This window comes from Astatotilapia calliptera, chromosome 6 (assembly GCF_900246225.1).
Source record: "Astatotilapia calliptera chromosome 6, fAstCal1.2, whole genome shotgun sequence".
Classification (NCBI taxonomy): Eukaryota; Metazoa; Chordata; class Actinopteri; order Cichliformes; family Cichlidae; genus Astatotilapia; species Astatotilapia calliptera.
Genome location: NC_039307.1, coordinates 9,836,927 through 9,863,494, shown reverse-complemented (window position 1 = coordinate 9,863,494; position 26,568 = coordinate 9,836,927). Strand labels below are relative to the sequence as shown.

Here is a 26,568-nt window from a genome sequence, read left to right as displayed (position 1 = left end):
TTCCTGTTTTTTTTCTCCTCACGTGACTTGTGTCATGTGACTCCCAGTGGGCGGGGTTTGAGTTGTTTGAGGAAGCATATTTCACGTCGTTCCAACAATGCTTTTAAGTGCTAACTTTAGCGAGTTTTGTTTTCATATTTAAAGTTTATTTTTCTGTGGAGAAATAGAGGAAGAGGCCAGCATGCTCCCTCGGGTTGTTTTTATTATTTTTTTAGCATCATGTTGCATCGGAGAGTCCAAAACAAGAAATGTGCTTCTAATAATTGGTGAGTTCACGTTTTTGTGCTCCTGGAGAAACTATAAATCATTTCTGTTATCTGGCTGGAAATTTAAAATGCTGAAATACACCCTCCTGTTGCCATTACAATTATCTGCAAAAATCTCGAGCCACCCTTTAATTCGTTATATAACAGAGATTCAATAGTTCCCGAAGTTTTTCATTGGACATTGACTGCTTGTTCACTCATTTTCAATCCACTTAAAAGTGCCAGGCTTAAAAAAAATATCTACAGCATTAATGATTAATGAAAGCTACATGGGGAAAAGGCTTAAGTACACCAAATTACACAAGAATTGAACTGAAAATCAGCAGTAACAGTCTCAAATCCAAATTTGAGATTGTTGGTTCAAATCATTGTTAGTATTTACAGAGAAGATCAGGAGAGAGGTACAACAGCGAGTGTCTACAGCTATCTGTAACAGTGCAGGCTCTGTCATGGTTTGGAGCTGCAGTTGGGGATCATAAAAACTGATGGACACTGAGATGGATGCAGAAAGCGTCTTACTAAAAACAGCTTTAATTTTTCAGGATGATCAAATGATCTCAAATGCACCGACAATGCAGTGAAAGCATGCCTGGATAGAAAAACACATACTGGAGTACCATCAGTCATGGATCGGCCTCCCCAGAGACTTTATCATTATAGTGAAAGGGAACAGTGCAAAAGAACAGCTTTGAATGTCCTTCAAGCCTGGAGAATGATTCCTGAAGACTGCTCAAAAAAAATTACAAGAAAGCTTGCCCAAGACAGTTCAGGCTGTGTTGAAGAAATAAGATAGTCATACCAAATACTGACGTTTTGGATTCAAAGGAGCTTGCAAAGAAAAGTGTCTGGACTTCTTTCAGTTACTTGAAGACGTTTCACCTCTCATCCGAGAAGCTTCTTCAGTTCTAAGGTCAAATGGTGGAGAGTCCCAGATAATAGTCCCAGACATTTGACCTTAGAACTGAAGAAGCTTCTCGGATGAGAGGTGAAACGTCTTCAAGTAACTGAAAGAAGTCCAGACACTTTTCTTTGCAAGCTCCTTTGACTACAATGACCTGGATGACTGAGAACCTTCACAGACATATTGCTGACTTTTTGGATTGTATAAACTCTGTATATACAAATAAGTAGAGGCATGAGATTTGCACAGTACTGAAAGTGCATGATGGAGGTTATAACTGTTTTAGGCAGTTGCTTTTATTTTGTTTATTAGTAGAACCTCTCTCCATAACAAAAAATAATTAAGTTGACTAAATACAAACTAAATATGAGGCAGAAGTCGGTTTGTATGTTACAGTCTTGAGCCGTTTTAACCTTCATGCAAGTAGATTTTATTATCGTACAAATATTCTATAAAGAAATATGTTTAAAGTAAAACTAATCTAAAATGATCTGTCAGAAAATGCCAAACAATTGGAAAAAAAATGAAAACTATACTCGGGGAAAAAGAAAAATGTCAGTGTCTCTTAACATGAAGCCTGATCCACCAAGAAACACTTTTCCTACTTAAATCCTCTGCACTGAACCCCAACCTTAAACCCATCCTGTACTTCTGAGAAGAACTGGAATTGTGACTCAAAGCCAGGTTTCATTACTCTACTGACTTTGCAAAGCAGTATGTAGATGACAAAGATTTTAGAGATTATTAAAAGTGAGTTATGGGCATTTTGTTTGAGCCCCCGCATCAGTTTCTGTCTTTTTCTCCTCACAGCTGATGATGCAGGTTTCGAGACAGAGGTTTATAACAACTCTGTGGTCCACACGCCTCACCTGCGCTCTCTGGCTCAGCACAGCGTGGTGTTCAAGAACGCCTTCACATCTGTCAGCAGCTGCTCACCCAGCCGCTCCGCCATCCTCACCGGCCTGCCACAGGTGAGACACACACACCTGTAAATGCCACTCATTAAAGCGAGGTGAATTATTGAGGTGTGTTTCTCTTGTGGTTTCCAGCATCAGAATGGCATTTATGGACTTCATCAAGGAGTTCATCACTTTAATTCTTTTGATGAAGTACAAAGTCTGCCGCTGCTTCTCAAACAAACCAACGTACACACAGGTAGATAACAAAATGTCTATAAAAAAATCGTTCTTATTTTTTACTTTTTGAACTCACTGATTGTTTCTTCACAGGTATAATTGGAAAGAAGCACGTTGGCCCTGGATCTGTTTACCCCTTTGACTTTGCCTACACAGAGGAAAACAGCTCTGTCCTCCAGGTGGGGAGGAACATCACTCGCATTAAACTCCTGGTCCGCAAGTTTTTCCAGACTCACAAAGAGGAAGCCTTTCAACAAAAGAACGGGAAAAAAGCAGAAAAAAGTAACCGGGAGAATATAAAGAATGAAGACAGGCCATTTTTCCTTTATGTTGCCTTCCATGATACTCATCGATGTGGACACTCGCAGCCCCAATACGGAGCCTTCTGTGAGAAGTTTGGGAATGGTGAAAAGGGGATGGGTAGAATCGGTGACTGGACACCACAGTATTACACGCCAGACCAAGTAAAGGTCAGAGAAATCCCAGTTTCTGCTTTAATACCTGTTTTATGTCATTATTTAACTGTTTTAAAAAGAAAAAGGCTATAAAAATGAAAGCAGGCTAGTCCATTTTGCTGAAATTTCATTGCAGCAGCTGACATTGTTGTATGCATGCTCCTACTGAGATGGTAGATGGTATCATTAGGAATTTCCTGATCTCCAGATCTGGACCCGGACATCACTGAGCTCCTAGGTAGTCTGAGGTTCAACCTGGCAGCATCAGATAGCCTGAAACATAACATACCAGAGTTGTTCTATTGGATTTAGGGGCCCAGTCGGTGGTATCAGTTACTTCATCCTCCAGGAAGTGCATGCATACTCTCGCCACATGAAGCCAGGCTTTGTCGTGCAACTGGAGGAACCCAGGAACCACTGTGCCATTGTACTGTGTGTGCCGTTGCCTAGCCTGCATGGATATGCTTCCCCAGACCATCACAGAACCATCACCAAACTGGTCATGCTGAACAACATTACAGGCAGCATTATTCTCCAACTTGTCCAAACCCATTCTTGTCTGTCACATGTGCTCAGGATGAGCCTGCTCTCATTAATGAAAAGTACAGGGTGACAGTGGTGGACTTACAAATTTTGGCATTTTATAGTAAATGACAGTCAGGCTCTATGGTGCCGGGCAGTGAGCACAGGACCAACTAGAGTACACTAAGCCCTCAGTGCACCGTCATGAAGTTTGAGACATTCACACCAGTGGCCTGCTGTAGGGCTCCAGATCAATATCCCAGAGGTTGGCTTGATGCTATACTCTGGTTAAAGTGTTTCTTTAATTATTACAAAACTGTTTACTGTAGTAGTGTGTTTTTGTTTCTGGGATTGTGCCTAAAATGTGGCTGTGCAGATTTCTGCAAAACTGCTCATTCAAACGAAATGAGTGAGTCAAATCATTTGTTACAGGAAACTAAAGACAATAAATAAATGAAATTAAACAAAACATATACTCAGGTTTTTCAGAGAACGGTTTAAACCAGCGGTCCCCAGAGTTGAGGCCGCGAGAGTTGAGGCTCAGGTGTGAAATGTATAGTTTTCAGGGTTTTTATCGGTCTTCAGCATTATTTTGTTATCGTTTTTATCGTGTACTCTGTTTTCCTGGGTCTTTTCACGTGTGTTATGAATAAAATTTCTTTTTTTCAGTACCGGTACTAGTTTTATTTTGTTGTATTTATCCATGACACCTTAAAGGCCGTTCCGTGAAAATATTGTCGGGCATAAACCGGTCCGTGGCGCAAAAAAGGTTGGAGACCGCTGGTTTAAACCATCTGACTGATTAAGTTGTATAAAAGTTAGGACTGTTTTGGCCAGATGTCATATTTTTCACACCAAGTCAAAAGTCTGTTTAAATGTCAGAATTAACTGTAGTTACAGTTACGTGCTTTGGGAGTGCATTAATGTTAATAAATGTGGGTTCATTCATGACGTACTCGCCTAACAATAAATTCTAAACGGAGTACTCATCGATGATGGTTTTATCACGGACTTCATATTTGACCAAACACCAGATAAAGCATTTAAGATTTGGTCTTGAGCTCATTGCTGCTTTGCATTACAGCCTGCACAGGCTGCAGTTGAAATTAACAGAAATTTTCAAATGCCCAAATTTTCCACAGCTTTTTCTTATTTCCCAGTTTGTCTTAGTCTTTACTCTTTTTTTTTTTTTTTTTAAACTTTTCACATTACATTATGGTTGAATTAAAGCTACAGAACTTTAACACATGATAATGCAGAATTTCCTCATCTTCTGCACTTCAGGTTCCTCCTTTTGTGCCGGATACACCTGCATCACGAGCTGACTTGGCTGCACTGTACACCACAGTGAGCCGGCTGGATCAGGGTGCGTAACGGTTTTATAACATAGAAAAAGAAGGTTGTAAAACACTAAACTACGATGCTGTGCATATCCCCTGCAGGTATCGGTTTAGTTCTTCAGGAGCTCAGAGAAGCTGGTTATGAGAACGACACTCTGATAATCTACAGCTCAGACAACGGGATCCCCTTCCCGAATGGCAGAACCAACCTGTATCACTCTGGAACGGCAGAGCCGATGCTGGTGTCCTCTCCGGAGCACAGGGAGCGATGGGGAGACACCAGCGAGGCCTACGTCAGCCTGCTGGGTAAGAAAATTGAAGATACAAGGAACGATGCAAATGGACCTTTTCTCAGTATTTTAGGCCTTAAAATTAAGCAGCTATCCATTATGAGCACAGAGTGAGCTGCAGGTTAAAGTTAAATACTGATGCCACTCATTCCTAAACCTTTCTGGATTGTGAATAACAAACAATAAAAAAGTTCTAATAATTACGATCCAGTAAAGAGTGACAGAGCAGAAGAGTCGGTGTGTTGATCTGAAGCAGACACTAGATGGAGACTTAACAACAGAGCATGAAATATTGATAGAAGGAAAAATAATAGAGTAATAGACTGTACAAGTAGGGGTAGAAGTATTTTCTCAACCTATCAACAAATACTAACAAAAATACAGAGATATGTGGCTTTCTTTTTCTTTCTTTTGACGGTGTTGTATAAATATGAGGGTATCCCTTAGTTTAAAATGTACTATTTAAAGCTAAGCGGTCTTATATTTTGGTCTGTGTGCCTTTTTAAGAATTCCTTTAATTATTAGTAACTTAAGTTGAACATTTGTCAGTTTTTTGTTTGTTTTTACTATCTTTTCTTTTCCTTTTTATTTTTACAGACATCACTCCCACCATCCTCGACTGGTTCTCTGTTCCTTACCCATCCTACAGCCTACCTGGCACCCCTGCCTCCCAGGTCCACCTCACTGGCCGCTCGTTACTCCCTGCTTTGGTAACTGAGCCCACCAGCTGGCACACTGTCTACTCCAGCCAGTCCCTGCATGAGGTCAGGACATCACCACCACTTTAGCTTGATGAATCATTTTTATTTCTAACTCTAAATTTTTATTTTGGACTCTACTGTGGTAGCCTTGCTTGAGTCTCAGTTTAAAATATTCCCTTATCTAAACTAATGATGAGCTATTTTCGCTCCTCTTACTTGAAGCCAACCTTTTTCTGATTGGCTGCCCCTTACAAGCTAAAAGTTTGAACAGCAGTGGGCTGCTGTGGTTACAGCTAGAGTTGTAAGCCTGACACAACCATATAAGAATATCTGCTTTGACTGGACTCACACTGAGCCAAGAGTAGGGAACAAAAGTCTAAAACCAAGTGCTTAGAGCAGTGTGCAGCTTTTGGCTCAGAAGGATTAATTGCACGTACACTGACATCTTTATTTTAAATTCGCTGTTGCAAAAGTATTAATAAGACAGAAAATCAAGAAAAACATGACAGCAACACTTTAATGAGAGAATAAAATGTCTTTAACTAAAACTTTTGCTGTGATTTCAGGTCACCATGTACTACCCGATTCGCTCTATTCACCAGGGGCCGTACCACCTTCTGCACAACCTGCACTACCGTATGCCCTTCCCTATCGATCAAGATCTGTACGTGTCGCCCACCTTTCAGGACCTGCTGAACCGCACCACGCTGAGTCAGCCGACACACTGGTTTAAAAGCCTGGAGCAGTACTACTACAGAGCTCGCTGGGAGCTGTACGACACCAGGTCTGTAACAGCTGCTGTCGCTCGCTTTGTTAGAGCTGATCCAGAGAAGCAAACACAACCTTATTCCTGATAAGTATCAGTCCCTGCAAAGGACGGGAGTTAAAAGGTCCTCATGGAAAAGTGGATCACAATACTTGACCTTGATCAGTGGATGACAGGGGCATCCACCGATTCCAGTGAGATAAACCTAAAACAGCTGATTTAGCGATAACAACTCTGTCTCAGAAAACAAAGAGCAGAGGTCAAAAACAGAACAAGAATCACGTGTTGAGCAAATTTTATTTGCCATGATTGTTCAGATTTTTTTTTTGGTGATCTATCAGTATTTAAAACTTTTTTCTTTTTCTTTTTTTTTCTTCAAACACTGTTGCATTTGATGGTAAAGATTCCTGGCATGAATCTCCTGCCCCCCACCCACATATTCAACAACACAGAAAGAAACATGCATGTTAGGTTAATTGGTGATTCTCAATCTGCTGTGGATGTGAGAAGGATAAAGTGCTTGGAGTACAGAAGAAACATGTACTGGTCAAATGCAACTTGTCTTTCGAAGCACTTTGATCGGTCACTAAAAAAAATGCGACACATAAATAGCAGGCTGTTTCCATTTAAAGCTTTTTATTTCACGGTTTGTGTGTCCGTAATTTTTCACTGCAGCAGTAACAAGTGAAAAACTGAGGAGGATGTTGATAACGAGCTGTGCCGTCTTTCACACTAAAAATCAGCAGCACTGTCTTTGCTGTGACTTTTACACTGAGGTTAATCAGTTGTGAGTAAAAAACGTAGATGGTTCACTAGTTGAGTCCACCACATCTGCAGACACATCGTTCACATCTTATATCAGACCGTTAACAGACTGTTCCCTCAGTTTCTTAGAGTGTAAAGCTTTTTTAAAGATGACATTCATAACAACGGATGAAGGTGACTGTTAGCTGAAGAGTGAACGAGCACAAACGTAATCAAGTTTCTTTTTTCTCCAATAATGAACACTATTGATAGTCTAAAACTAAAACTACACCACAGATTGGCGTTGAAAACCATGTTTAGCTTAATTTAAAACTGATTTTCAACAACCTGATTGAATGCACAGTATAAAAACATTTAATGAATGACTTATAACACACTATAATGAAGGCATACACTTGTATAAGAACATTTTAACGGATTATTACTTGTCATAATTTATTTCACCATTCATTTCTTACTCCTCTTTCCTGCTGTGCTAATGACTGTTGACCTGAAGGTTTTAATTAATTAATAATATACCAACAAACGCCTTATTTAAACATAGGTATGTAGTGCACTTTAAAAAAGTATTTGATGGTAATATTAAGCTTTTAAGAGGTAAAAGTTGGTTTCATTCATAGGCTATGTTTAGTACTTTTAAATGTAATGTGTGGGGAAAAAACACTGGTCAGATATTATGTTAGCCAATAAAATGCTTATTATTTTCACTAGAAATGGAGGCAAAGCAACCATTCTCTTACTGGGTTTAGGGTTGTGGAGAAGCTGTAGCCTATCACATGTGTCATGGGGTGAGATTCATGTTAAACCCTGAACGGTTCAACAGTTTAACTCCAACATATTTCCCTGAAAAATTAATAATTTTTAATAAAACTAACAGAAGCTATAGTTGCTATAGTCTATAGTCATTTTAGTAAATATAACTCATTATTTTTGCATTAGATGGAGGGATTTGCAGTGAGTAATTGTGGCTTATGAGCTCAGTCTTTCTAAAATGTTTAAATATTAATAATTGCATCGCTAACGCAGGACAGACCCACTGGAAACGAAGAACCTGGTGTTAGACCCGTCCTACAGCGGCGTGCTGGAGAGCCTGAAGCAGGATCTGCAGAAGTGGCAGTGGAAGACTGGCGACCCCTGGGTCTGTGGACCAGACTATGTCCTGGAGGACAAACTGGAGCCGCACTGCAGACCACTTTACAATGGACTATGAGGGACCCTAATGGTACCTTCAGTCATCTTGACTGATAAAGCTCTATGGATGAGGACATTTACTTTGTAAAATACAATATGTTTATTTTAATTTCTAATTTTGTATGTGAGTGATGCTTTTAATGCTTAAAATAAACAATTTTAGTTGCTTTAATTTGTACCGTCCGCTTTATTTTACTGCATAATTTAATCGCTCATCGTTTTTCTCCGTCTCTGTACATTTAAGGTTCATTTTCACCATTTTCATCCAGACTCTCACGATAACCCTGAGTTATAGAAAGGCAACATATTTAGACACCATTTAACTGTTTTTGTTATTGTTGATAGATTGATCTGGTAACTGAAGACGTGGTGGAGTTCATAGAATAGAATAGAATTCAACTTTATTGTCATTGCACAGGTACAGGGCAACGAAATGCAGTTTGCATCCATCCAGAAGTGCTTTAGTGATATAGATATATTACAATATATATTAGCAATAATATAGATATGTGAGTATATTACAGAAATGGGTCTATTATGGTATGTTATAATGTACACGGTATGAAGTATGTTGTGAATATTCTATAACTATAAGTATGTACAGGCTGTAGTGAGTACAAGCTATGTACAGGATATGAATATAAATATGAAAAACTATACAGAATATGAAATAAATAACTTTACAGAATCTGAGATATACAGCTATACAGAAATGGGAACTATGCAAGTTGTAAACAGTTGTAGGATTAAAAATTATCGAATGTACAGAATGATTATTTACACAGAGCTATACAGTAGTGCAGTTAAGATAAGTGAGGGTGTAGATAGTTTCTACAGAGGCTATATAAAGTGCTAGTGGTTGTGAGTGGTGGTTCAGTCCATGTTATTATTGTGTTTGAGGGTACAGTTGTCCATTGTGGGTGTGTGTATGTTCAGTCCATGAGTTTAACGTGGGTCAGATGTCAGGAGGCAGAGTTCAGGAGTCTGACAGCTGTGGGGAAGAAGCTGTTCCGGTACCTGGTGGTCTTAGTCCGGAGGCTCCTGTGGCGCCTCCCAGAGGGCAGGAGGGTGAAGAGTCCATGTGATGGGTGACTGGGGTCTTTGATGATTTTCCCAGCCCTTTTCAGACACCGCTTCCTGTAGATGTCTTTTATGGCAGGAAGTGGTGCTCCGGCGATGCGCTGGGCAGTTTTCACGACCCTCTGCAACGCCTTCCGGTCCGAGGCAGAGCAGTTCCCGTACCAGACTGTTATACAGTTGGTCAGGATGCTCTCGATGGTGCAGCGATAGAAGTTCACCAGGATGTCTGAGGACAGGTGGTTCTTCCTCAGAGGCGCTGGTGAGCCTTCTTGACCAGCTTGGAGCAGTTGGTCGTCCAGGTGAGATCCTCGGAGATGTGGACTCCCAGGAACTTGAAGCTGCTCACACGCTCCACAGCCGTCCCCTTAATGTGGATGGGTGGATGTGGGTCAGCATTCCTCCTGTAGTCCACGATGAGCTCCTTGGTCTTCTCGGTGTTAAGCAGCAGGTTGTTTCTGTCGCACCATTCAGCCAGACGATCCACCTCCTCCCTGTAGGCGGCCTCATCGTTGTCACTGATGAGGCCAATCACCGTGGTGTCATCTGCAAACTTAATGATGGTGTTGGAACCATCAGCAGGTCTGCAGTCGTGGGTGAAGAGGGAGTAGAGGAAAGGGCTCATCACACAGCCTTGTGGTACACCGGTGTTCATCGTGATGGTAGATGAGCAGCGGTTATCCAGCCGGACATGTTGGGGGCGGTTGGTCAGGAAGTCTAGTAACCATTTGCAGATGAGGGAACTGATGCCCAGGTCTGTCAGTTTCCTGATGAGTTGTGAGGGGTGGATTGTATTGAATGCTGAACTGAAGTCTATAAACAGCATTCTGGCGTAGGTGTTGTTGTTGTCCAGGTGTGAGAGGACAGAGTGCATTGCGATGGAGACTGCATCCTCTGTGCTCCTGTTCCGGCGGTATGCGAATTGGTGGGGGTCCAGGGTGGGGGGGAGACAGGATTTGAAGTGTGCTAGGACCAGTCGCTCTAAGCACTTAGTGATGATGGGGGTGAGTGCTACTGGGCGGTAATCATTGAGGCAAGATGGGTTGGAGTTTTTGGGTATCGGGACGATGGAGGTGGATTTGAAGCAGGCCGGTACCACAGCGTGGGCCAAGGACAGATTGAATATGTCTGTGAGCACTCCTGCAAGCTCCCCAGAACACGCTCTGAGAACACGCCCGGGGATGCCATCAGGGCCTGCAGCCTTGTGGACATTGATCCTGCTCAGCACCGCTCCTACATCGGTGGGGGAGAGAGTCATAGGTTGGTGGTCTGGCGTCATGTCTGCTTTGGTTGTGGTTGTGGGGTTCCCTCGCTCAAAACGAGCATAAAAGTTGTTGAGCTCGTTGAGGAAGGAGACATCAGAGGATGCGGGGGAGGGTTTGGTGGTCCTGTAGTCTGTGATGGTCTGGAGTCCTTGCCACATGCGTCGGGGGTTGGAGTTGGAGAAGTGTTCTTCTACCTTCTTTTTGTAATGGTGTTTGGCTTTTTTGATGCCCTTCTTTAGATTAGCCCTGGCTGTACTGTAGGCGTGTGCATCTCCTGACCTAAAGGCAGTGTTGCGGGCCTTCAGGAGGAGACGAACATCCCGGTTCATCCAAGGCTTCTGGTTGGGGTACATGGTGATCCGTTTCTGGGTGGTGACACTGTCTGTGGTTTTGGAGATGTAATCCAGTACAGATGAGGCGTACTGGTCCAGGTCTGTGTGGGTGAACATATTCCAGTCTGTGTTTTTAAATCTGTCCTGGAGCACTGCGTCTGTCCCCTCTGGCCACACTTTAATTGTCCTCACAGCAGGTTTCACACGTTGGATGAGTGGTGAATACCGAGGTGTGAGGAACAGGGAGAGATGGTCCGATTGTCCAATGTGGGGGAGGGGTGTTGCTTTGTAGGCTCCAGCCAGGTTGGAATACACATGGTCTAAAGTCTTGTCTCCTCTGGTGTAGCAGGAGACATGTTGGTGGAATCTGGGGAGGACTGTCTTTAAGTTGGTGTGGTTGAAGTCGCCAGCAACAATAAAAGCAGCCTCGGGGTGTTTATTCTGGTGTTTGGCTGCAGAAAGTTCTTTCATGGCCAACCTAGCATTAGCGTCGGGGGGTATATACACGGCAGTGAGTATGATCGAAGTGAATTCTCTGGGGAGATAATAAGGTCTGCATTTGACCATTAAAAATGACGCATGACTGGTGATGTCAGCGGATCAATCTCGAAATGGGTTCTGTTGAAATAGGACCGTTTTTCCTCTGAGCTCCACTTTGAAGTCAGACTGGTTCGTTAAATCCTTGGGTGAACGAGTTTTAACAGCTTCCTACATCGATCGGCTCATCTTGTCATTCCTGATCCATCTGCCTTTACTTCAATTCAAGATTTTGAAGCCCTTTGCTCTGATTTTGCTTGATCGAGCTGATTTCTGTGAATGAAGTAATGAATCGTAACTTTTCACTGATGTGAAAACTCAACCAAGAAATTCTGAAAATTGGTCAGTCTGATTATTTTACATTGAGATTTAATAAATACGTGCAGTTAGGACACACACACACGGTCTCATAAGCTATTACTGGGTGATTTATTGAAGGAAAAATTGGAACCCTTTACCCCTCAAGTGAGGTTATTCAGTAATTCTGTTATGCTGTGGGCGGCATTTTGCTGGCATGGTTTCACTCCACTTATTCCCTTAGATGACTGCTTCTTCCAAGATGACAAAGCTCCTCATCCAAAGGGGGCACTGACTCACTTAGTAGTTTCACGAGAATGAGAATGATGTGAATCATATGCTGAGACCTTCACACTTACCAATTTTCAAATTCAAATTCAAATTGTCACGTACACAGTCATACACAGTACGATATGTAGTGAAATGCTTGGACAACTGCTCGTGACCTAAAGAAAACAAAAAAGGAAAAGGCTATGAATAAGATAGGAAATAAATATGAAAAATTAAAAAGGGTAAATTTAACTAAGAAGGAATAAAATATAAATTAAGGTTAAAAATGAAATAACTGTACAACACAAATTAGAAGGGTAAATTTAACTGGGAGAATAAGAAAATATATAAATTAAAGTTGAAAATAAAATAACTGTACAACAAAATACACAATATAGAACTATATAAGAATGTATGAAGAAATATAAATAAATATATACACAATAACAGCAGCTGTACAAGTATTAACCGGAAATGAAGAATATAGTGACCAGTGTTGTGCAAAAAAACAATGTGTGCAAAAACAATGTCCAGAAAGTCCAGTGTGTGTGTAAGAACCATATGTGTGGGTCAGTACTGTGTGGTGGTGTGATTGAGAGACCGTATCGCCTGCCAATTTTGATTCTAACTGAACATTTGAGGGATTTTCAACCAACTTCTTAATCAGCATCTCAACAACCATCAACAAAACGACAAATCCGGAAATATCTTTTGGAAAGGGGAAAAAAGAAAACCACCTGTCGCTCAAGTAGAGTTCTTTTAGGAATGAATCAGTGAAATACAAGGTGTCTTCCTTTAATTTGTCGGTATCCGGTGTCTATTGTGTTTTGACTTCAGTGTCTGTCATGGTCGACTGATGTTAATCAATTTCGCTCTGACCTCTTCAAGGGTCAGAGATTTTCTGACGTCCTATGACCCTCTATCACTTACCACATACACAAACACATTCCAGTGGCGCCAATAAGCCATCAAGAGCAGATCAATTCGGATGTTTTTTTCTCCTTTTGAAGATGGATCATCATCCGCCCACCTCATGGCTCTGATTTGACGAACGACCTGGGTCACGATAACGTCGCCCAGTCAGCCTATATAAGCAGCAGAAAGTTTCCTGAACACCAAGCAAAACAAACGCACCGCTGACGAGAAAAGTCCTGCGTAAAACGTGCCAAGACGGTTCCAGACATGGAGAAATCAGCCAGGTTTGCTGTGGTGTGCGTTGGAGTGTCTCTGCTCATCTCCTGCTATTCAGTTGAAGCCTGGTACAAGCAGACCACCGGTCCCAGTTACTACTCGGTTGGTCGCGCCTCAGGTTTGCTGTCCGGTATCAGGAGGTCACCGTACGTCCGGAGATCCGAATCCGAGGAGACGCTGATGGAGAGCGGAGAGACAGTCGGTAACAACGTAATCCCGGAGAGTTCCAGGCAGATCTCCATCCTCAAAAGCATGGTGAGTGCCAAAAAAGAACATACTACAAACGCTATTCTTGTTAGGAAGCGCTTTAAAACATGACCATTCAGAGTAAAACGAAGAAGGTATGCGCGTAAAGTTTGCTTTCCATTCAGCTCGCACACTGGCGATTAATTAGTGCTGAAAGTTTGACATCTTAAAAATAAAATAAATTAAAAAAAAAAATCAGGATGAGATTGAATTAATACTCCTGATTTATTTGTTGTTGTTTTTTTATATCATAAAGACAAAAACAAACAAACAAAGAAAACAGAAAAAAATCAAATGATTGGGCGCTGAAGGTCAGCTTTAATAAAACTGCTATCGCATATTTAACTAAATCTAAACTGATTACATCCCTAACTCCAGGATTAATTATTTTAGTCTGCATGATTTTATGTAATCGGTGTAAATCAGTGAAATGTAGGTTTTCAGGCTGGTTAAACAGGACTCGTCTTTTGCCTTTAAATTCTCTCATCTGTCATTTTCGCCTCATTCAGGCCATCTGCGTGAAGGACATCTCCCCAAACCTGAAGAGCTGCGAGCTGATGCGGGACGGGACGGGCACCTTCCAGTGCAAGGCGGACGTCTTCCTCACTCTGGACTCCCTGGACTGCCTGTCCGCGTGAGTCCCGACTGGACTCGTCCTCCGCAGAATCCCGGGAGCACTGCTGTGGAAACCGGAAAAAAGAAAAGTAACGAGGATGCATGAGTGTGAGGGTTAGGTGGCGACTCCCGGGAAAGACCCACAAATTGTCAAAGACGGACCGCTGCAGACTCTGAATGTTCTCTTATTTAAACCCCTCAACATTGTTCAGTTTTGCTTTTGTTGCGTAGACATGAGTGTAAAAGAAAAAAACAAGAAAAACATCGGTGTGAGAGATGTTCGCTCAAGCCGTTTTCTTCCCAAATTATTTCTCATCTTTAGTGTTTGAACCCTGACATTTACCTGTGTTGCCAAACTGTATTAAATATACGAGAAGTCGACTGCAGAGCAGATTTACTGTAAAGTACTTTTATTTATTTTATCTATTAAAATGAACAAACACTGGTAACCTGCTGTGTGGTCTAACTGTGTCTTTAAATCTTCAACTGCACAGGGGACACATAAGTGGTCCAGCACGGGATTATTTGAATCTTATCCATTTGCATGAGTTCCGTTGAGTTTGCAGCATAACATTTATTCTCTACTCCAGATTCAGTACAACCCATAAAGTAAGTCTCAGGACGTAACACTTAATGAACTGTAAACATAAAAAATAATTCAGAAAGAAGAAACAAAGAATGAAAAACACATTTCATACATGTGTATGAAGCATTTATATTACAGCACAGTAAAACAACTTCATCAGGCACTTGGGGGTGTTTTTCTCACTGTTTTTCTTTTTTAGTATCCATAATCACACTGCATCAGTCATTACCATATCTTGTTTATTACTGGAGTCAGTAGCACAGGGGAGCCCTGGAAACAAACTCCAGCTCAGCTAATTGCAAACAAGTCACATATAGGTGGTTTCATCCTGGCTGAAAAACACAAAAACGGGGTTTGTGTGTAATACTGGAACAATAATTGTCATTGGTGATGGGAAGGAAATTAACAAGTCAGACGTTTCACTTTTTAAATTCTAATAAGTTTCCCCATATCAGTGTGACTGGTAGGAATCAGAAGACAGAGGGGCTGTGCACGGATGTGGGTGTTTTTAGCTCAGGATGTCAAGTCAACACACTCTGGTGTGTTTTTAAAGTGATTAAGACCTCATTAAAAAAAAAAAAAAAAAACAAAAAAAAAAAAAAAAAAAAAAAAACAGGCATGACGCACAGCAGAGACAAAGTGATGGATGAGCAGGAAACACATGATGGAATACTGCGCCACCAAAGTTACTGAACAAACCCTCACCCACGCTCCATGCTGGCCCCACGTTCACAGAGGAGGACACAAATAAATGCCACATGTATCTATATCCAGTCTTCAAACATAAAAATCAGTGTCACTTTTCATAGTTTGACTTCATATAAATCTACAGTATAAAACATTAATGCCTTTTACTTTCAATTAAAGGTTTCAAAAGTCAACATTTCGGGGACCAACACGAGCAAAGCATGAACCGAGTGGTCCTCCACTTCAATCTGCTTTGAAACAGTTTTTAGAAGCCACATGTGATCATGAAATCGAAGAGGAGCAGCAGAGCTCCTGGGGTTCTCCTCACATTAGGGAGATCAGGAATCATGTTTGCGTGACATGATCTCCATATTTCAGTATTTAAAATGTGACAAAGTCCTCACGCAGTCACAGGAGCGACACAGCCTCCAGGTTCTCTTTGATTATTGTCTCCATAACCACCTGGAAGACAATCTGGATGTTGGAGGTGTCGGTGGCCGTAGTGAAGTGGTGGTAGATGAGTTTGCTGGGCGTTTTGTTTAGTGAGATGAAGGTGACGGCGATGAAGCGGGCGGCCGAATCCACGTCACAGTCTGCACCTGACGAAGATAAAGGGGGAGAGATCAGATGTGTTTGCAAAAACTCCCGGAGTTGCTTAGTTAATGTTGAAAAGAATGAAATTCTGAATTCTGTATTTGCATTTAGGAGGAGATGTGACACCAGTGGCAACCGGCCCACTGAGGCAGTGGAAGTTTCTACTTTTCTATTACAAAAACAGCTTTACTATTCAAGTTTTCACTGACAAGAAAGTGGACATAAGACAAAAAATTGCAAATTATGTAATAAAAAGGCAAAAAAGTTTGAGGTGCAGATATTTAAGCACATTTTCTGCCACTTGATTTGAATTAAAACTGATGCGGTGTGTAAGCATCATTTTACTGCCTTAGCTGCTTGTGGGTTATTTACAGTTTGGTCCATAAATTTGTTGGACAAAGACATCGTATTTGTAGTTTTGCACCTCCACCTCCACAGTGAATTTTAAATCAAATAATAAAGTGCAAACTTTCAGCTTTAGTTTTGTTACAACCATGTTTATACTCAGTCCCTCACAGTCAGAGGTTCATAATTAATTGGACAAACTAACACGATTTGAAATATAAGGACTAGTTTTTCCATTTTAAGACAAAAAAAAATAAATGTCTGAACGAGGTCACGACCCATGGACATCACCAGATGCTGCATTTCCTACCTTGAGATGCTCTGTTAGACCTTTGATGCAGCCACCTTCAGTTTCTTTTGTGAGGCTTTCTTAAATAGATGGACAGGTTCTTATATAGCACTTTTTTTACTCTACTTGAGTTTTATAAAACGTGTTATTCACCCGTTCATATCAGTGTTTTCTATCTAGCATTTACATTCCAGTGAACATATTTTGGCATCCAGGTTGGAGCAGCGAGTGACTGAAGGTTAAGTGGATCGAACCACCAACCTGATTAGTAAATGACTTGGTAAGATGTGTGAAAGTTAATTTTCTTAACCATGGAAATAATCCTGTCATCGTGCACTTTACTATCTTTCAAATGTTTTTGGTGTTGCTGAGCTGCCCAGTGCATTCATTCCTATTAAAAATGATCAGGTTGTAGATTTGGTGAATCCCAAAGTTTTTTTTAGGTTTATCTCCATTTTTTAGCCAAATTATAAATTTGCACAAGATGTTATATTATACTTTTCCTTATTTTCTGTCATTACTGTTCCACTGTAATGCCAGTGGGCATGATTTGAAATGGTGAATGTTTATTTTAATCTCATTTTAATCACGACCAGCATTTTTAAATCATTAAATTTAGGCATACATGAGTAATCCCTGTGAGGCAGAATGTTCAGACTGCTTTGAACACTCGGTTTTAAACGGTTTGCTTTTCAGTTTTTTTGTTCTCTGTGATGTGACAGAGCGGATATCCGAGCAGCTCCACCTGCTTGATGTTCAAACCTTTTGTTTGCGAGGCGCAGCACTTCTGAGGAAAAGCGGTTTAAAGGGAGAGGAGTTAAACAGAGGAGTTTATTTCAGCCAGAGGACGAATTCAGAGGTCAAACCAAGGTGCCGTTTATGATAAATAATGATTATTTTGAACTGTGAATCTTCTGTAGTAGGGTCTAAAAATAAAAGAAGTCGTGAGATGATTTATGAGAGAGGAAAGGAATAAAAAGCAAGTTGTAGTAACATTTTATACTAGATAAGAATAAATACTGGGATGAAGTAGAAAGATCTTTTTTAATAACTGTACCGTTTGGATATTTTCTTAATTCAAGAGAAAACTACGTGGTCACAGGCTTTAAATTAAAGTTGTGGCCACATTGATTGACAGGTGTACCCACACAGGGCAGCTGGAGCAGACAGCTGTCCACCAAGCCTCCTCCCAACCATATCTGACTAACCTAACTGGACCTCTCATCTGTGTTTGTGCTGTTGGTACTTTTTCAAGCAATAAATAGCATTATCTGACAAATAACAGCTTGAAGTTTGTGCTTCAGTTTTAATAAGTGAAATTCTAGTGTTTCATTAGTCTGTTACTAAGCACTAATTAGCAGATTTGTGTGTCTGTGCACTGCAGCTTGCTTCAAAATTGGACTTAATAACAGCACTTGAATAAATGCACTTAGTCCATTTCCACGACTGATACTAACCAAGCAGAGAAGCTAAACTAGAAAATAATGAATCAACAGTCCAGCCATCCAACTTCTGTCAGCTCCAAGCAAACAAAAACACAGCCTACACACATAAAAATGCCGGGAGCTGCTGTATTACTCATCATCACATCTGAGGTCAGTGTGAAATAGACTCTTGCTCTGCAGGCTGACCCCAATCCCAAGTGTTTTAGCATTTTTATTGACATTTGCATGCGAGCAGAGGGGACACGGCCCCTGTTGAGCCCACTGAGACACGAGAAGTGAAATGTTGAGCAGATGCAGAAATCCCCCCAAAATATCACAGTTTGCAGCAGGCTAAGAGCTCATCATTCATTGTACGCGTTTAAATCCCCTAGGTGACGCTGGACTAAATTTATGCTTTTATGACAGCAAATATCTATATTTGTAAAACGTGTAAGCTTCATTTAACTCTTGATAATTTAAAAAGTTTTGACATAGTATTGATGATTTTTAAACACTAAAACCTGGCAGCTCAGTGTTGGCCAAACAGATAAATACCAACATTAATTTTTTATTATAAACACATATGATAGCGAGCATCTAAAGACAAATTCAGGCTGTGATGCATCTGCTGTTTTTCATGATGGTATTCAATGTTTGGGTAGTTACCATAAATTGTGCAGTACTTTCTATGCAGCTCTAAATGCACTGTGCTTTCAGACAGCACTGCAAGATGGTGAACTTACTGTCTACTGAGTGATTCTGGACACAGCCATGGACTTTTGCATGCTATTATGCTGACCGTGGTAATAACATTCCTAATGAATATCAATCCTACCTTTAAATTGCGGTAAATACAACCGCAGATGTCGCCCAGAGTGCAAGATCTTGTCTTGAAAAAGGTCTATCTTGTTCATGAATAAAATCTGCAAAGAGAGAAAAACAATGAGCTGAGAGAAGGAGTTCATAACAAGAGGAAAATCAGTGTGAAAGAACAACTGTGAAAGATCACGTTTGCAACTAAAACTCTGCAGTAACTGTGGAAAAACATGAAATCCACTCGAATAAATCACAAATATTCACATTAAATGCAAAAATCAATAGCTGTGTTGACACAAACATCGTGTGTTGATGGTGGATCAATGGCTTCGCTCACATCAATGTTCAGTAATCTGTCGCGCACTTTCCTGCAGTCGAGTTCCACAACCTCAGCGACTCCTTTCGTAAATCTGTCTCTTTGTTTACTTCCTCAACCTGACTACAACTAAACTACACCGCTACTTTTGGCTTTGTAGTGTACCAATTAAAACTCAGACCAGGTTTTCCCTTTCTGGCCTGTCTGATCACAAAAAAAAAAAAAACAAGGACTAGTTTTTTCCAATAATAACAACAGAGGGGAAAGGTTGTGCACATTTTCAATGAACAAGAAATTGAGCGACACCTAGGTGTGCAATTATCACTGACCAGCCAAAGTGAAAAGTTAATTGAGGTGGAGGTTACAAATTTCCCTCCCACATATAAAAAAAAAAGGGTATCATTAAACACTTTTGTTTAATGAGCCTGTTGGCCATGTTAACATGCAGGTCCACACACACAACCCTGCACATAAACACGTCACACAAAGATACTTAATTGCCTATTTGGCTCTAATGAAGCCTTAAATACGTTTTTTTTATAGCGTAAAAATGAATAACCTACTAGGAGAGGATTTGGTGCAATACAGAAACAATCACATGAAGAGATTTTCTATAATACACACACAACTTAAAACTTTAAGTTAAATAAAGCAAAAAAAGGCCTTTGTTTTCTCAGAGATTGGAGTTTCCTTTTTCCAAAGGTTAATCAAAAGTGTTAAAAAGAGGTCGCAGCCTTTGCATCACTGTATTCTAAGTGGACCGCAAACTCAAGTTAGGTGGAATAAACTAAACAAGTTCATTACACGGTTGTTTTACTGTGATCGTCAACCAGAAATGGGAATGGAAAAACAGAGAGCCAAAGATCATCCTAATTACAACTCGCCGTTTAATTGCAAGTGACAGCGCGCTGAGAGACAAAAGGCAGAGACAGCGATCCGTGTGTGGAAACAACATTTACCAGACACATTAGCTTTATGCTCGTCTCGTGGTGTCATAGGGAACAATCGGAGAGCGACAAAGATTTAACTAATTTCTCCTCGATTCATCGGCGAGCTCCGCCCGCCTGAGCCGAGCTGTCAAACTGAACCGAGGTTCCCACCTTTTCTGGACGGGTCCTTTTTGTTTTTTGACTTTAAAACAAAAGGCAAAGTCTCTCTCCCGTCTCACAGAAAGACATGTTTAACATTTTCCTTTCCATCGCTTTACGCTGTAACCTTGTAAAAATATAATAAAGTGGTTTCCAACATAAGTCTTGGAGCAACATGGTGTTACAGGAGGGTTAACAAGATAGGAAGGAGTATATTACATTAGACACTCAAGGACATCTTTTTCTGTTTGTATTTATTTGTCAGGGACTTTGTACAAGAACATCACTCTCCCAAGAGAAGAGATGCATTTTATCAGATTTAGCCACTAGCTAATTTCCATCTGCAGTCCCCGAGCAAGTCAAACAGGAATAAAATGCACAAAAAACAAACAAGACCTATAAAAATGTAACTGAGATTCCCGGCCTAACAAACTGAAACACGGCAGCTGATATAGAATCACAAAACAAACCCAAGTCTGATAAAAATAACAACCATCAAGAACCATCAAACTTATATAGCATTAATCTTTAAAAGGAACTTAAACATTAAACAACTATTAAGAGATTCATGTTCACAGGACGTTTACTACTTTCTTTTGTGGCGCATTGAGAGAAAGCGCAACTTCTCGAAGGAGCTTTAGACTCCCCTCGAGCTGCTCTGAGCTCTGTCCTTAAATGTTTTAGGACAAAAAACAGTCTTTAAAATGAGATGCATACCTGAATATAGAGGTAAATTCCCAGAACTTGAAATGTTATATTGACTACGAGTGTTATAAAGACGAAACTGCAACAGTTTGCTATGTAGGACTTGATTTTTAAAGGATTGGTTATAATGTTGCAACACGAGCAGCAGTTTCCTTCAAATTCCTTTCAAACTTGCAGAAAAGTAGCTTTGTTATATTTTCATAACTTGCACGTCTTCTTTTGTGTTTTGAAAAGCCAAGTGAAGGAGATAAAATAATAAATATTTGACTTCAACGTTTTCTATTTTATGATGATGAAAAAAAAAAAGTTTGGAAATGGTCTCTGCTGGTATTTTGTTACAAAGTGTGTTGTTATCAACTTCATCAATATTCAGCTGAAGATTTGACTTAGTTGAAACCTTTTTTGTAACATGAGACAGCTTCCTAGCCACTTGCTCAGCACTGCTTCCACTCCCACGGGAATCACAGTATCACATCTGCATTCATTCATCAGATTTTACTTATTAAACTCTTTATTGTATTACAATTAAATTTTGATCTATTGAGCACTTCACTTTAAAAAGAAAAAAAATCATCTGAGCCCCTTCTTTTGTGTATTTCTTTCCCTCTTTGATCCATTTTATCTTGTGTTAATATATCAGTTTCATTGAGGAAAGTTGTTTTTCATGTAATTTGCCAGCTTCTAGGCTAAATAAAGTATTTCATCTTACTTTATGTGGATAGTAGCTTACGCTCTCTAGCACCTGAGCCACAGCTGCCTGATAAAATGAGACTGAAATGTAACACCAATAGCGGTCAGACTGAAATATCTCAGCAGATATTGCCATTACGTTTTCCTGATGGATTCGATCATTTTTTGTGATCCCTTCAACTTTTCCCCTTAAGCCAAAAACTGTTGGGAGCTACTGTCAGTCCTCGTTGAGAGAACTGAATTTGTTTTGTACAAATTACCAGTCTGATAAGATGATAATGAATAAAACTAGCCCACTTAAGCACAGAATCATCACTTATGCAGTTTCACAACATATTTCTGATTTTAAAAAGTGAACAATTATAAAGCCAGTCTATGAATAAAACACGTCTCCTTCCTATGATGACGCTCTGTGGACTCACATCTACCCTCCTGAGGTCAAAGATGAGTTTCTCACCATGGATGTGCTGCGGAAGAAGATATTATTGCAGATGGAGGAGAAGAGCTTCATGCTCTCTTGAAGACGATTCTGCAGAGAGAAGATATTACAACCATCAAACAGCTGCAGAGAGAACAGCAGACACACTTTCACTTTAAACTCTGTCTTTAATAGTAGTCTGACCTAAAAAATAAATCAATAAATGAATAAATTTAAAAAAGACTTCTACGTTCGGTCACTTAACAAAACAAACATTTGTGAATGAGTGATTCTGTGCATGCTGTACCACAGAAGGCTCTTCCACCAGGGTCATGTCGTATCCGCTGAGCGATACCACGAATAGCACCGCCCTGACGTCCTCGAAACAGCCAATCCACTTCCTCCGCTCTGTTCTTTGACCTCCAACATCGTACATCCTACACACAGACGAAAGGAGGGAACGAGACAGTTTAAACATCTAAAGAGAGATGCACAGCAGTCCGGAGCGCTACTGGGTTGGTAGTTACTTGCTGATGAATATAATAAACACACGTCATTCTGTGAGATCCCAGAAAGTCACTATCAGTAATGAGGAACCACCTTCACCTCACTGTTTTTGAGAAAAATAAAAGGAATTTAGAATATTCATACCTTAACCCTGTGATGTCTCACAACATGCCATAATATCTGCATTGAAAAGTCTTTGTTTCAGTAGAACACATTTTTCACAAAATCTATCATGACATAGAAGATAATGACAAACTATAGGTGTGTGCTTCTGATTCGGAAGATCAACACACTTAATCAGGAGTGCTCAAGGGGCTAAACACACATTACAAACAGTGATTATTCACCCAAACATTGTATTACCTTTACTGTAAGCAACATATTATTATTATAGTTAGCATAAATTTATAATCCACATCTCTTGTCTGTCATTTTACCAAAACGATAGAAATCCTGCTCATTTTCATTCAAGTATTTACAGACCACATGTCTGTGTTTGCGATTAAGTGTATGATCTGAGATTGTGCCGTCAGCGTGTTCATGACCTCCCATATGGATGATGAAGCCTGCTGAAGTGCCTCAGGATGCCTCTCATCAATGACAGATTGTATTGGTTTTGGATAAGGTCATATTTTTGAAAAATGCTATTTACACTTACACACACACAAACAAGGAGCCTCGTGCCGCACGTCTCTGCAGACCCCCCCTTACTTTTTCAGTTTTTCCAGAGACAATCACACCGTGGCACACAAAACGCGTAAAGGTCAATGTTCTCCAGAAAGATGATAGAAAGAAAAACACAACAGGAATAAGAGCCGAGGAACACAGAGAGCACCACAGATCAGTTTCTGCCACTTCACCCATTTTTCAAAGCCAGATGTGCCACCTTCCTTTGAGCATCTGTTGAGTTAGTGCAGCTCTTTATTAAGAGGGGAAATGAACATGTGGAGACACAGACACACAGGGGAAACAAACAGGAAAGACTGCAACATAAAGATGAGATTTATGCTGGAAATTTTCAGTGGAATTGTTTCCAGACACAGGAGCTGTCATTGAAGCTAAAGTTCATTATACAAACCTACTAATAAGCCACGTGCATAATGACACCTGTATTACAAATAAATGTAATAACGTAGGATTTCTGATGAGCACACATACTGAGTTTAACTGTTAGTTTCCGAATTATATTGAATGTAGTTAGCATCCAGTGGATTGCGTTCCAGCAGAGTGACGTTTTTAGCTAATTACTACTACTAGCATGTTGATGGTTTGCCAGTTAAATGTAATATTTGCTCATTAGCGCTAAAATTAAAACACAGCAGAGGTTTATGGTAGTCATGATTTGGCAGGTACTTGTTCTTGAACAGAAGTATAAACCAAATTACGGATGAGGACAAAATTGCTAGCGCCCCTAAAAAGAGAGCAAAGGATTTTCAGCATAGCATTTCTAAACATGCTAGTTTTCTTCAGGAAACAAAAATATATTCTATTTGCACTTAACAGATTTTTAACCCCCTAAAAAAAACCTGACATTTTTAATTAGCCCTAGCACAAACCACTGCTGCGTGATGATGCGTTTCACTTTTAGTGCTTAAAGCTTGTGAAATCAAGTTAAAACTGAGCGTAATCTTCCAATTTACACACAGCGCAAAAACCTCAGCAAGGGTTTGAACTTTCACTTTTTTCCAAAGTTTGAGAAAAAACATTGTTGATGCTCACAAAGCAGAGTTATCACAGCGTTTCCAAGGGTCAATAACCAGACCAAGAGGTATCATCAAGTACTTCAAGAGAGCCACACAGTATAGAACAAGCCTGGCAGAGGTAGGAAGCAAAAGATTAAGAAATGAGTGAGACGTGTGCCTAGACCGCAGAACAACTGCAGAGATACTAGTGAATAATTTAACCAAGACAGGAACTGTAGTCTCAAAGAAGACAATCACTGGAACCCTGCACAGGAATGGACTGTGCAATGAAATCTCATTTAAAATCTGTTGGCTGAACTGAGGACCAAGATCCATGCCAGAAGACCATAAAATGTAGAGGAGCTTGAGGGATCTGACAAAGAAGAATGTGCTGGGATTATTCAGGAGATGTGTGTTAGACCTACAACAAATGACTGTCGGCTGTTATCCAGGAAAAAGAATACACTATAGCCTCAGCAGGGCTAATAACTTTGGAAAAATCTAAAATAATGCAAGCATCCGAAATAAAACTCAGATATTTGGAAAGGCGGTGAAAAATCCCTTCATCTGTCTGGAAAATTAAATGACATTTCCATAAGCTAATAAATCTGTCAAGATACACAAAAGCCCAGCTTAACCAAAACAACATCACTGACATATTCTGAGTAAAACGCTCAGGCTTCAAACTGCTCAAAATTATTTTTTTCCTCTAGTCAGGGCTCTGGATGATGTCACTGAGAGCCTCTATCATTTATTATGTTGCTGTAACAGTTACTCCACCGAGATCTGTAAGCGCTTTACTTAAAATGATATTTACAGTGCTAAAATACAATTATAGTTGTCATCCATGAACTTACTGTTTATAAAAAAAATGATAAAATAAAGCCCATAATCCATCTTATATTAAGAATGTAACTTACAGTTATTTACTTGCTAACTAAATACTAAATAAAATGTGTTTTTGATGCATTTCTATTTCTGCATGTTTGTTTTCTTGTTTTTTTTATGGCAGGTGGTCTCTAAAAGTTTGCACATTGAAACGTGCCTATTAGAGCCTCTCAGTAGATCAGTGGTTCTCAGTAAGTTTTATCAATTTTACGTGACATACCACCTTCAGCACCAGTGCTCAATAAAAAGCTGGAGGGTGCAATTTGAGTTAAATGGACCAGGGAAATATTCATCTGTCAGCCACAGCATTAAAACCCATCTGCTTAACACTGTGTGTGTCCTCCTTGCGCCAGTAAAAACAGCTCTGACCCATCAGGACACAGACACCTGTGCTGATAAAAACCAGTACACTGGCAGCGAAACCTTTGGGTACCATGAGGTACATTGTTTGGCTGTTGCAGTGGCAGCAACAGTGTTTAGGTGTGTGGTACATCCACGTGAATATCAGGACAGCTGCCATTATTTTTTAATGCCGTGGCTCATCGGTGTATGCTGTAGCATTTAGTTTGATGGAAAGCTCCTTGCGTGGCTCTACTGCGTTTGTAATATTCTCAAAATGAAAAGTGATGAAACTCCCAGCATCCAAACGCCGACCTCGCCTGCATAAAGAAACACATTTCTTTCTATAAGACATCTCTGTTTATGTCATCCTTCCCTCCTCTCACCCCTCCCCTGCTTCTGCCCCTTGATGTTCACCCTCATCTGCAGTGTTGTAATTGTAATTACCAGAGCAGTTGATGTTAATGATCCAGGAAAAGACTCAGAACCTTATTACACGGAGAGGTCAAAGTTCAAACAGGACCTCTGTATGCTAACTAGGCTGTGTCTGGGCGTAAAATTGCGAGACTGTATACACACACACACACACACACACACACACACACACACACACACACACACACACACACACACACACACACACACACACACACACACACACACACACACACACACACACACACACACACACACACACACTTCATCAAAAGTGTCTGAATAAGGATTCAACAGAAGTGCAGTGCTGTTAGTTTATTATATGTTTTTGAGGTATGTAATACAAGTTGCATGTTTTACATGTAAAAGATGGCTTCTCCTTCTGAACTGCCTCAGTGCTTCATGGCATTTGTTTCATATCCATGATCTGAATCTCTTCTTCTACCCCAAACATGCTCTATTAGACTGGCATCCGGTTGCACTGTGGTTATAAACGTAAGAAAAAATATTCAGGTGGGCTGTAGTGTTAAAATGATGCTCAGTTGGTACTAAAGGACCCAAAATGCGCCAAGTAAATGTACAAGACACCGTTAGAC

The 26,568-nt window shown here is 40.3% G+C and overlaps 3 protein-coding genes across 3 annotated transcripts in view; 2 read left to right on the top strand and 1 right to left on the bottom strand.

Annotated features, from left to right (window-relative positions):
• The first annotated feature begins 32 nt into the window (after window positions 1-32).
• On the top strand, window positions 33-8,505 carry sgsh (N-sulfoglucosamine sulfohydrolase (sulfamidase)). Its single transcript, XM_026170156.1, has 9 exons — window positions 33-266; window positions 1,978-2,138; window positions 2,217-2,322; window positions 2,397-2,773; window positions 4,565-4,646; window positions 4,723-4,926; window positions 5,508-5,674; window positions 6,178-6,395; window positions 8,169-8,505. The coding sequence occupies exons 1-9, from the start codon at window positions 182-184 to the stop codon at window positions 8,350-8,352; spliced, it is 1,584 nt and encodes a 527-aa protein (XP_026025941.1). The 5' UTR covers window positions 33-181; the 3' UTR covers window positions 8,353-8,505.
• Window positions 8,506-13,138: 4,633 nt separating this feature from the next.
• On the top strand, window positions 13,139-14,612 carry npb (neuropeptide B). Its single transcript, XM_026169255.1, has 2 exons — window positions 13,139-13,557; window positions 14,058-14,612. Exons 1-2 carry the CDS (start codon window positions 13,294-13,296, stop codon window positions 14,184-14,186), a joined length of 393 nt encoding a protein of 130 aa, XP_026025040.1. The 5' UTR covers window positions 13,139-13,293; the 3' UTR covers window positions 14,187-14,612.
• Window positions 14,613-15,367: 755 nt separating this feature from the next.
• gnav1 (guanine nucleotide binding protein (G protein) alpha v1) overlaps window positions 15,368-26,568 on the bottom strand; it is a 34,607-nt gene continuing 23,406 nt past the window's right edge. Inside the window, exons 6-9 of the mRNA XM_026170155.1 lie at window positions 22,429-22,558; window positions 22,161-22,232; window positions 18,924-19,011; window positions 15,368-16,035 (exon numbers count right to left, since the gene is read on the bottom strand). Coding sequence (XP_026025940.1) covers window positions 15,845-16,035; window positions 18,924-19,011; window positions 22,161-22,232; window positions 22,429-22,558 — 481 coding nt within the window. The 3' untranslated portion in view covers window positions 15,368-15,844. The remainder of the gene's footprint in view (window positions 16,036-18,923; window positions 19,012-22,160; window positions 22,233-22,428; window positions 22,559-26,568) is intronic.

What these genes read in the sequence shown, in the direction of transcription:
- npb (XM_026169255.1), top strand. Translation starts at nt 13,294, where the DNA reads ATGGAGAAATCAGCCAGGTTTGCTGTGGTGTGCGTTGGAGTGTCTCTG. An exon ending in TCTCCATCCTCAAAAGCATG is followed by an intron (nt 13,558 to 14,057) that starts GTGAGTGCCAAA and finishes CGCCTCATTCAG; the next exon opens with GCCATCTGCGTGAAGGACAT.
- sgsh (XM_026170156.1), top strand. Translation starts at nt 182, where the DNA reads ATGCTCCCTCGGGTTGTTTTTATTATTTTTTTAGCATCATGTTGCATC. An exon ending in GGCCTACGTCAGCCTGCTGG is followed by an intron (nt 4,927 to 5,507) that starts GTAAGAAAATTG and finishes TTATTTTTACAG; the next exon opens with ACATCACTCCCACCATCCTC. An exon ending in TGGGAGCTGTACGACACCAG is followed by an intron (nt 6,396 to 8,168) that starts GTCTGTAACAGC and finishes TCGCTAACGCAG; the next exon opens with GACAGACCCACTGGAAACGA.